A 12500-nucleotide genomic window follows, 5' to 3' on the forward strand; every position below is an offset into this window, starting at 1 on the left:
ATCCGCGACCCAACCGTAACAATGGGTGGAGTTTGCATGTTCTTTCCGTGACTGCGTGGGTTCCGTCCGCGTACTCCGGCTTCCTCCCACCTCCAAAGACATGCACCTGGGAGAAGCCTGATTGGCAACACTATATTGTTTTTTTTTGTGTTTGATTAAGAGGGGTTTAACGAGGAAGTCCTTCCTATGCCTCCACCTTGTTTCATCATATATAACTGCGCTTGAACATGTAAATGTCGATGTAGAGGTTGCCCTCTAGTGGGTTCTTCGGACCACCTCACACTGCCAGGAGAGCCCGGAATTCAGGGTATAACACTGTTTTATTTTCATAAATGTCCAGAGGCTTTTGCTTTCCAGCAAACTGTCTTTCTCTCCTGCTTCCGCCCAGCAGCACCTCCAACTCCAACTACTTGTCTCATCCCGGCTGCTGCTAATAAAGGCGATAACAAGGCCCACCTGGGCCATCTACGCACCTGTCGCTGTCTTCGAGGCCGGTCCTGGCGCACCCCGTTCCGCGGCAGGCCACGCCCCCCTCCACAGTCTAGTTTTGTATATAAAAATCAACACAAAATCTGTACTTTGGAGCAACGTGCACGGATTCTAGTATTTAGCTTGTCAGCTTCCCGTCGAAGGCAAGCGATGATGGTCGTGATTCAGAAAATACTTGTTTGATGCTGGGTGCTAGAAAACGTCCAATTTGTTGCAACAACCAGCCTTAATGCATTGTTGCAACTCAATGATTTTTGTGCATGCCATGCCATGCACATTTGCAAGACGAGCGAGTGAAGTGTGTTCAGGGGTTAAAATGCGTGCCTGTTGGCAAGTGTTGGTCACTCGCCGGGCAGGGGTGACACTGATGTCATATTGACACATATTTATTTTTCTTGTATTTTCACGATGGACCGGTAGGGTCCCAAAGATCGACGGGTTGGCGACCTCTGGAGTAGAAGATCCTTTTGTTTTTCATGGGACCTGAAAATGACGCACTACTCTCATGCAGCTATTGGAGGAGCCAGTGGAGGTGATCGACAACGCCCTGGAGTTGAGGGCCTTTGACAGGATGGAGGAGGACATCCGGGTCATAGGTTACTTCAAAGGAGAGGACTCCGAGCGTGAGTAGGAAGATTCCTTTGCCAAAATTGACTGGCACTGCTGTAACGTTTTTTAAAAAATTTTTAAAAAACATTTTTAGCCTTGAGATAGGAACAGGAACGCTATTGAAATAAAAAGAAAAAAATCCACTTTGAGATTTGCTTATACAATCGTTCCTTGTTTATCATGACTAATTGGTTTCAGGCTTGACTTTGGTAAACAGATTTCCACGAAGTAAGATTATCATTAGTAAATCAAATATTTTGTTAAAGCATAAAAAAACTGTTTCGAACTTCTAAATATGATTTTTTTTTTTACATAACTAGATCCCTCTAAAATGAAAAACACCCATAGAGTCACCTTTGTACTCACTCCATCCAGCATAGTTGCCTTAAGTGTGTTCTACTGTAGATTACTGTACTCACCGGTAGCCCGGAGGATTTTCCAGACATCATTGCTATCACATCCTGGGTAATTCCTCTAAATTACAACTGGGCATGCGTGTGCTGAAACCACAGGCGTAAGCTGTTCTGTAAAAAAATGGTCAATTTGACAGTCGCAGCTACGATCATTAGCTGTGTTGTTGGCATTTGGTCTTGTTAGCATTGCGTGTCCCGTGTTGTCATTCCACTTTGCTCACTCCAAAGACTCACCAATGTGGAGCTGCAGGTGTCAAAGATGAAGTCCAGCAAGAGAGTTCATCTCCACTTAGTATTGTCAGGACAGCTGCTAGTAGCAGTTTTTTTTTGTTAGCATTAAATGGCGCGCCAGTAGTGGTACATCTCGCATCTCGTCTTTTGACATCGCTCACACCAAAGTGGAGATATGTTATTGACGAGGCAGGAGTTGAAGGTAAAGTTCAGCAAAAGATTGTTCTGCCAAAAGTTTGCCAACTTGATTGTCGTGGTGAAGCTACATTAGCGCCAAGATTAGCCGCCATCTTGTTGTTGACTTTTTGTTGACTTTCTGACACTTGGAAAAACCCCTGACTTTTTGACACTTAGAAAAATCCCAATTTTTTTTACACTTAGAAAAAATCCCAATTTTTGTACACTAAGAAAAAGTCCCGATTTTTTTGACTATTTAGAAAAAATTCTGACTTTTTGACAGAAAAATCCTGATTTTTTGACACTTAGAAAAAAATCCAGATTTTTTTGACACTTAGAAAAAAAATCCTGATTTTTTGACACTTAGAAAAAATAGTGACTTTTTGACATAAAAATCCTGACTTTTAGACATAAAAAATACCGACTTTTTGACACTTACTAAAAACTAGGGCTGTGAATCTTTGGGTGTCCCATGATTCGATTCAATATCGATTCTTGGGGTCATGATTCGATTCACGATTGCTGACATGCAAGCAGAGTAGTAGATTTTTGTAAAAAGCTTTTAGAATTGTAAAGGACAATGTTTTAGAACGGAGACTTCTAAAACACTACACACAGGAAAACACCAAAAAACTCAAAATAAGTCACGGCGTGATGTGACAGGTCGTGACAATACACCTACTTTGAGACAAGAGCTATAGTGATGCATGGTTGGTTATGGTTTAAATTCATATCCAACAATTGCGAGAACTTTTTATTGTCAATATTGGCTACTGAGTAAAGATTTTTTTATGTGTTCTGCTGGTGGTGTGCCTCAGAATTTTTTCAATGAAAAAAATGTGCCTTGGCTCAGAAAAGGTTGAAAAACATGGATGCAGACCACAAGGAAGTGTTTTCAATTTAGAAAAAAAATAAATATATATGACTCCTTTAATGCGCCCTATAATCTGGTGCCCCTAATATATGAAAAAAGATCAAAAATAGACCGTTCATGGGCAGTGCATCAGATGTTCATTTCTACATCTGAACATCTCGAAAAACATGATTCTCTATTAGGTATAAAGCATTCACAAGGCTGCTGAATTCATGTTTTTAACATCATTTTTGACAACAAGAACATTGGTATGTCTACACTATTTGCCTTTCAATTAAAAGGCCACCAGCGTCCCCCATGAGTGCATTTTCATTTCCACGGATTTACAGCTCCATTTTTATCCCGCCCGTCCATGCAGCTGCTCTCTCTCTCTCTCTCTCTCTCCTTTTCTCTTTCTGTCCCAGGCTGCACATTTGCGCCCGTGACCTGCAGCCGGCCTTCTGTGGGAGCAATAAGCGCGGCACAAAGTTCAGCTATTTCCGCCCGCCGACGTGCAAATGTCAGCCTCGGAAAGCACAAGCGTGATGGAGGCAGCCTGTGAGATAACATTCTCTTCTTCCCTTCTGTGCCCTCAGACTACGAAGCCTTCAAGGAGGCCGCCGAGCAGTTTCAACCCCACATTAAGTTCTTTGCCACCTTTGACAAGTCTGTGAGTGAGCGCGCAGGCATGCCGTCGCAGCTGCTGCCATCTCGTTCTTTTCACAGTCAATGATTTGACGCTCTCAGGTGGCCAAAGAGCTGACCCTGAAATTGAACGAGGTGGACTTCTACGAGCCCTTCATGGAGGAGCCCGTCACCGTCCCAGGAAAGCCTCACTCTGAAGAGGACCTGGTGGAGTTCATCAACGAGCACAAACGGTAAACAATCAGAAACATTGTGAGGACATGACCTGCAAGTGCTGAGCCAGTCGTAGCGTTTGTGAACTTAGAGTTTTCTCATTGGATGTTAAGTGAGTGCTGTGATTTTCCAAAATACCTTATCTATCAATCAATCAATCAATCAAAGTTTATTCATATAGCCCTAAATCACGAGTGTCTCAAAGGGCTGCACAAGCCACAACGACATACTCTGCTCAGATCCCACATCAGGGCAAGAAAAAACTCAACCCAATGGGATTACAATGAGATGCACCTTTTTTTTTATTTCTGCTTGTATTTCTTTTATTTGGGTTTTATCGTATGTTTTTTCTTCTGTGATATGGACCCCCCTGGGTCTGAAATAAAATGACTACACAATATAATGGAACTATTAGATTTTCTGATTTATAGCAAAAAAAAAAAAAATCTCGATTACATTTTTAAATTAAAATTCATGCATAAAATATTTTATTTCAATGTATTTAATGTTATTTCTTAATTTAAAAAAAAATGCATATTTATATTTTTGTCAATTATATTTCTCACACTCACATGAATTAATGGATGGATATATTTATTTGTGATGTATTTGTTCACTATATGTTTGTATTATTTGCAATGCTCTCCATTTTTGAGAAACATTTGTAGGAAAAACAAGTTGTAAAAGTTAACATTTTTACTTTAAAAAATAAATAAAGGTGTTCACTCTTATTTATTACTTTTTAAAACTATCATTTTAATACAACATACTATAATTATTTCTAAGAATATATATAAAAAACAAAACTTGCACATTTAAGAAAAAACAGGATAAATGTACAAGAAAGAAAAGTAAATCAGAAACTAAAAGAGCAAAAATACAATTGTTATAATTTATTTTATTTCTGGTTGTATGTTTTTTCTTTTGTGATATGGATCCCCCTGGGTCTGAAATAAAATTACTACACAATATAATGGAACTATTACATTTTCTGAATTATAGCAAAAAAAAAAAATCTCGATTAAATATTGAAGTTAAAATTCATGCATAAAATACATATTGTATTTCAATGTATTTTATGTTATTTCTTAATTTTAAAAAAAAAAGCTTATTTATATTTTTGTCAATTATATTTCTCACACTCACATGAATTAATGGATGGATATATTTATTTGTGATGTATTTGTTCACTATGTTACTATTTTGTATTATTTGCAATGCTCTCCATTTTTGAGAAACATTTGTAGGAAAAACAAGTTGTAAAAGTTAACATTTTTACTTTAAAAAATAAATAAAGGTGTTCACTCTTATTTATTACTTTTTAAAACTATCATTTTAATACAACATACTATAATTATTTCTAAGAATATATATAAAAAAACAAAACTTGCACATTTAAGAAAAAACAGGATAAATGTACAAGAAAGAAAAGTAAATCAGAAACTAAAAGAGCAAAAATACAATTGTTATAATTTATTTTATTTCTGGTTGTATGTTTTTTGTTTTGTGATATGGATCCCCCTGGGTCTGAAATAAAATGACTACACAATATAATGGAACTATTACATTTTCTGAATTATAGCAAAAAAAAAAAAATCTCGATTAAATATTGAAGTTAAAATTCATGCATAAAATACATATTGTATTTCAATGTATTTTATGTTATTTCCTAATTAAAAAAAAAATGCTTATTTATATTTTTGTCAATTATATTTCTCACACTCACATTAATTAATGGATGGATATATTTATTTGTGATGTATTTGTTCACTATGTTACTATTTTGTATTATTTGCAATGCTCTCCATTTTTGAGAAACATTTGTAGGAAAAACAAGTTGTAAAAGTTAACATTTTTACTTTAAAAAATAAATAAAGGTGTTCACTCTTATTTATTACTTTTTAAAACTATCATTTTAATACAACATACTATAATTATTTCTAAGAATATATATAAAAAAACTAAACTTGCACATTTAAGAAAAAACAGGATAAATGTATAAGAAAGAAAAGTAAATCAGAAACTAAAAGAGCAAAAATACAATTGTTATAATTTATTTTATTTCTGGTTGTATGTTTTTTCTTTTGTGATATGGATCCCCCTGGGTCTGAAATAAAATGACTACACAATATAATGGAACTATTACATTTTCTGAATTATAGCAAAAAAAAAAAAATCTCGATTAAATATTGAAGTTAAAATTCATGCATAAAATACATATTGTATTTCAATGTATGTTATGTTATTTCTTAATTTAAAAAAAAAATGCATATTTGTATTTTCGTCAATTATATTTCTCACACTCACATGAATTAATGGATGGATATATTTATTTGTGATGTATTTGTTCACTATGTTATTATTTTGTATTATTTGCAATGCTCTCCATTTTTGAGAAAGGAAAAACAAGTTGTAAAAGTTAACATTTTTACTTTAAAAAATAAATAAAGGTGTTCACTCTTATTTATTACTTTTTACAACTATCATTTTAAAACAACATACTATAATTATTTCTAAGAATATATATAAAAAAACAAAACTTGCACATTTAAGAAAAAACAGGATAAATGTACAAGAAAGAAAAGTAAATCAGAAACTAAAAGAGCAAAAATACAATTGTTATAATTTATTTTATTTCTGGTTGTATGTTTTTTCTTTTGTGATATGGATCCCCCTGGGTCTGAAATAAAATGACTACACAATAAAATGGAACTATTACATTTTCTGAATTATAGCAAAAAAAAAAAAATCTCGATTAAATATTGAAGTTAAAATTCATGCATAAAATACATATTGTATTTCAATGTATTTTATGTTATTTCTTAATTTAAAAAAAAATGCTTATTTATATTTTTGTCAATTATATTTCTCACACTCACATGAACTAATGGATGGATATATTTATTTGTGATGTATTTGTTCACTATGTTACTATTTTGTATTATTTGCAATGCTCTCCATTTTTGAGAAACATTTGTAGTAAAAACAAGTAGTAAAAGTTAAAATGTTTATTTTTAAAAAATAAATAAAGGTGTACTCACTCTAATTTATTACTTTTTAAAACTATAGTTTTAATATAACATACTATAATTATTTCTAAGAATATTTTTGAAAAACTTGCACAGTTAAGAAAAAACACAAGATAAATGCACAAAAAAACCTAAACTAAAAATAGCGAAAATACAATTATTATATTGTTTGTACCAATTTAAGTTTGTCTTTCTTTATAATAATTTTTATTGATTTCTTTTTATCTTTTATTCTTTTTTTGTCCCAATACTAGTATTTAGAATCATTCAGAATGTTCCCAGTTTTAGTTGAAATTACAACTATTAGTCAGAGTAATATCATACACATAGGATATATAAATATGTATACTGTATTTTGAAATGTGTGTTTATTAGCGTACGGTGCAAATATTAGGTGCAAAATAAACTGTATTGTTGTGCAGCTCACACGGTTTTTTGTTTTTTTTATCGTGTGCCGTTAGGCCAACTCTGAGAAAGTTGCGTGCAGAGGACATGTTTGAAACCTGGGTAAGTCAGCCTGGAAACAAGAACTTTTTTTTTTAGAATTCCCTATTTTCCCTACATTCTCACATCTTTGGGTGGTTTTCAGGAGGACGACATTGAAGGCATCCACATCGTGGCTTTTGCAGAGGAGGAGGATCCAGGTAAGTCAACCCTTGTTGTTCCACTCTTGCCTTTGTACTCATAGAACACATTGATGAACGTCATTCTTAGGACGTAAATATAAATTATAGGTTTAGTTGGTGTTTTAGATATATGTTACTCTACGCTGAGTAGTGCAGTTACAATACTGTTTATACCAGGGGTCCCCAAACCTTGTGACTCGTGGGCCGCATAGGGTTAAAAAAGTCTGGCCGTATGTGTGTGTGTGTGTACACTATATTGCTAAAAGTATTTGGCCACCCATCCAAATAATCAGAATCAGGTGTCCTAATCACTTAGGCACGGAGACTGTTTCTACAAAGATTTGTGAAAGAATGGGCCGCTCTCAGGAGCTCAGTGACTGTGCACCAGTGCACAAAGCAAGGTCCATAAAGACATGGATGACAGAGTCTGGTGTGGATGAACTTGACTGGCCTGCACAGAGTCCTGACCTGAATTAGAACGGAGACTGAGAGCCAGGCCTTCTCGACCAACATCAGTGTGTGACCTCACCAATGTGCTTTTGGAAGAATGGTGGAAAATTCCTATAAACAAACTCCGCAACCTTGTGGACAGCCTTCCCAGAAGAGTTGAAGCTGTAATAGCTGCAAAAGGTGGACCCACATCATATTGGACCCTATGGGTTAGGAATTGGATGGCATTTCAAGTTCATATGTGAGTCGTCAGGTGGCCAAATACTTTTGGCAATAAAGTTGTGCCGTTAGGGGGTGCATGTCTGATGCAAGGGCTGTTTAACACCTTTCTTACGTCACGACTCTGGAGGCCGATGAGCGTTGTCAGCAGGTTTATTGACAATAAAAAGGATGAAATTAAAACGACAAACAATACCGTCAATATATATATATACTGTATGTTATGCAAATGTATGATACATACCGGCGATGCAACCTTAAACAAAAGACATATGCAGTATTTCTTCGAAAATAACCACCATAAAGTACATGCTGGCACCGTAAATTTCTCTGCTTGGCTTATGCAACTTCTGGTCAATAAAGTTTGATTTACGACTTAAACAAGTTGAAAAACTTATTCGGGTGTTACCATTTAGTGGTCAATTGTACAGAATATGTACTGTACTGTGCAATCTGCTAATACAAGCTTCAATCAATCAATTCAAAGTACACACTTCTCAAAGATGTAGTAACTGTCCTGACCACATGATGGCGACTAATACACATGTAATAATGTTAATTGAATAAAAAGTAATAAGCATAACACACTTCAACAACATGAGTTTACAACTTTTAGTTGTAACAGAACAATAGTGTGTGTGTGTAATATATATATATATATATATATATATATATATATATATATATATATATATATATATATATATATATATATATAAAATCGTCATTGGGGCCAAGGGCTTTTGAAAATGTTGTAGATTTAATAGTCTGTCATCTGAATTTGTAAGTTACAAAAAACATCAAATACCGTATTTCCTTGAATAGCCGCAGGGGCGCTAATTAATTTAAAACCTCTTCTCACTCCTGCGGTTACCAAAACCATGCGGAATGAGCAAGCATGCTCTAATTATTTTAAAACCTCTTCTCACTCCGGCGCATACCTTATCATTAAAAACACATTTAATAAAAAAAACGTTATTATGATCTTACCTTTACTTGTAGATGGGTCCATGTGCAGCTGCTTCTGATCAAAGGCAGTCTTTCTCATCTTTCTTCAATTTTAAAAGTCTCTGGAGATATTCCTCTAATTATTACCTCCTGCTTCGATTGAAAGTCCAGTTTAGAAAACGGTTTTATTTTAGATATGTAATCCTCCATGTTAAAAGTGCAAGCAAACAATTGCTGCATGCTTGCTGCTTGTTGTCTTCTTCTGCAGTACCTGTCTCCTGCAGTACTGGTAGTCGCAAGAAGGATCACTAGCGCCCTCTACCACCTGGAGGCGGGAGTCATTTAATGACTCATATTTGACCCGGCGGAAGTGCCAAGCATGCGCTAATTATTTTGCGAAACGAGTTTGACCCGGCTGTAATTCTAGGCAGGCGAATACTATATTCCCGGCGCCAATTCAAGGAAATACGGTATACAAATTAATTGATACATATTAAGATAAATAAATATAACATTATAGTTGAACAATAATATATCTGTTGCAGTATACAGAAGAAAGTTATGTACAGTAGCCAATAATATTTAAATATAATACATTTATGATATATAATAGTGTACACAATATTAACAATATATAATACAATATAATGCTTATACATCATTAAAAAACAAATAATCGAATTGTAGTCTCAAAGATTCCCACCTCTCCACATAACTGCTGTGTGTTCATGGTTCCTCCATTAAAGTTATTTGAAAAGAGGCGCCACTGGGTTTTAAAGGCAAGGGAAGACTTAAACCCCCCAGGAGATGCACTAATAACAAGATAATCATAATAACAATTACGTATTTTTATGACTCATATTACCCACTGATGATAGTTGTATGTGAATCTGCTAATTAATCTATAATTGACACTCAGAAGCAAATAAAAACTTGACAGATGTATAACCATATTTAAGTAAGTAATGAAATGCTATATTTAAATTAAGATTCCGGCTACTTTATATTGATTTTGATGGAACTTTTTTTTATTTGGATATGTTCTAGATACACTGTATTGCCAAAAGTATTTGGTCACATGCCTTGACTCACATATGAACATGAAGTGCCATCCCATTCCTAACCCATAGGGTTCAATATGATGTCGGTCCACCTTTTGCAGTTTATACAGCTTCAACTATTCTGGGAAGGCTGTCCACAAGGTTGCAGAAAGTGTTTATAGGAATTTTCGATCATTCTTCCAAAAGCGCATTGGTGAGGTCACACACTGTTGTTGGTCGAGAAGGCCTGGCTCTCAGTCTCCGTTCTAATTCATCCCAAAGGTGTTCTATGGGGTTCAGGTCTGGACTCTGTGCAGGCCAGTCAAGTTCATCCACACCAGACTCTGTCAGCCATGTCTTTATGGACCTTGCTTTGTGCACTGGTGCACAGTCATGTTGGAAGAGGAAGGGGCCCGCTCCAAACTGTTCCCACAAGGTTGGGAGCATGGAATTGTCCAAAATGTTTTGGTATCCTGGAGCATTCAAAGTTCCTTTCACTGGAAATAAGGGACCGAGCCCAATTCCTGAAAAACAACCCCACACCATAATTCCTCCTCCACCAAATTTCACACTCGGCACAATGCAGTCCGAAATGTACCGTTCTCCTGGCAACCTCCAAACCCAGACTCGTCCATCAGATTGCCAGATGGAAAAGTGTGATTCATCACTCCAGAGAAGGCATCTCCACTGCTCTAGAGTCCAGTGGGGACGTGCTTTACACCACTGCATCCAACGCTTTGCATTGGACTTGGTGATGTATGGCTTAGATACAGCTGCTCGGCCATAGAAACCCATTCCATGTACGTGGGCTAATTGGAAGGTCACATGAAGTTTGGAGCTCTGTAGCAACTGACTGTGCAGAAAGTCGCCGACCTCTTTGCACTATGCGCTTCAGCATCCGCTGACCCCTCTCTGTCAGTTTACGTGGCCTACCACTTGGTGGCTGAGTTGCTGTTATTCCCAAACTCTTCCATTTTCTTATAATAAAGCCGACAGTTGACTTTGGAATATTTAGGAGCGAGGAAATTTCACGGCTGGATTTGTTGCACAGGTGGCATCCTATGACAGTTCCACGCTGGAAATCACTGAGAGTGGCCCATTCGATCACAAATGTTTGTAGAAACAGTCTCCATGCATAAGTGCTTGATTTTATACACCTGTGGCCAAGTGATTAGGACACCTGATTCTGATCATTTAGATGGGTGGCCAAATACTTTTGGCAATATGGTGTATGTTAATGACATTTTTTTAAAGTCAAAAACCTAACTAAGGTTTTTACATGTGTTTTTAAAAAGCTGGGTTTAACTAAATCCATGCATTAGTTTATTTTTGAGTGCATGTAACCATATCAAGTGTGTAAAGGGGGCCAAGAATTTGGTCCCACGTCCCTGCTTCAATCTACAACATGCTGACTCCACAAGATAGCTGCATTTGAAGCATGATGAGTGGTCAACATCCAACAACTTTATCTACCTCTGCACGCGCTTGAAAATGTTGCATGTCAGCTGTTGTCACCCTTGCTGCACGGTTGTTTACACCAAAATGATGAGCGCTATTAACTCATTAACGCAATTACAACATTGGTTCTCTCGGTGCTGTGCTATATACTTCTAGTGTAAAACCTTTGCACTTCCTTTCAGATGGTTTTGAGTTCCTGGAGATCCTGAAGGAGGTGGCAAGAGATAACACGCACCTTCCTGAGCTCAGCATTGTGTGGATTGACCCTGATGACTTCCCCCTGGTGAGAGGTCACACACTTTAGAGCGGGGGTGTCAAACGTATGGCCTGCGTGCCGGATCAGGCCCGCGAACAGGTTTTAAGTAATAAAATGAGCCGAAATTTTTAAATGAAAGAAACTGCTGTTCTAAATGTGTCCACTAGATGTTGCAATAGCAATTATTTGTACCTTTGTAGATGATGCTACATATGTAAACAAAAATAAACCACATGATGTCAGTGCACCAGTCGAGGAAAATAAGCAAACTACATAAATAACATACTGTAATTAGATTTTTATATAATTTTTGGTAACACTTTAGTATGGGGAACACATATTCACCATTAATTAGTTGCTTATTAACATGCAAATTAGTATCATATTGGCTCTTAATTGGTCATTATTAAGTACTTATTAATGCCTTATTCTGAATGGCCTTATTATACAACCAGTAAGCCATTAACTTAGAGTCTTCCCTCAATAACCTCAGAATTATTGCTTATTAGTAACCCTAACCCTTATATGTTCCCCTAGTGTCCAAATAACTCTAAATTAAGTCTTTGTTACTTTAATAAGCAACTAATTAATGGTGAATATGTTCCTCATACTAAAGTGTTCCCTAATTTTTTTTATCTTGATAGATTGCAAATTAACACCAATAAGTTGACTGATGAACATTATCACATAATTTATTCAAAAATATAAATAACGACAAATAAAGGTAGAATACTATTAACTGCAACATGTAAGTGTAAAAAAAACAACAACATTTTGATTTGTAAATTTTCAGAATGTGCTTGTTCTATTTTTAAACAAAGAAAACAATCTGAAGTTGTCTTTA

The 12500-nt window shown here is 35.8% G+C and overlaps 1 protein-coding gene across 1 annotated transcript in view; it reads left to right on the forward strand.

Annotated features, from left to right (window-relative positions):
- casq2 (calsequestrin 2) overlaps positions 1-12500 on the forward strand; it is a 21047-nt gene that overhangs the window by 7739 nt on the left and 808 nt on the right. Inside the window, exons 4-9 of the mRNA XM_062070525.1 lie at positions 1001-1112; positions 3369-3442; positions 3520-3650; positions 7121-7166; positions 7249-7303; positions 11583-11683. Coding sequence (XP_061926509.1) covers positions 1001-1112; positions 3369-3442; positions 3520-3650; positions 7121-7166; positions 7249-7303; positions 11583-11683 — 519 coding nt within the window. The remainder of the gene's footprint in view (positions 1-1000; positions 1113-3368; positions 3443-3519; positions 3651-7120; positions 7167-7248; positions 7304-11582; positions 11684-12500) is intronic.

The sequence above is a fragment of the Entelurus aequoreus genome, linkage group LG14 (assembly GCF_033978785.1).
Source record: "Entelurus aequoreus isolate RoL-2023_Sb linkage group LG14, RoL_Eaeq_v1.1, whole genome shotgun sequence".
Lineage (NCBI taxonomy): Eukaryota > Metazoa > Chordata > Actinopteri > Syngnathiformes > Syngnathidae > Entelurus > Entelurus aequoreus.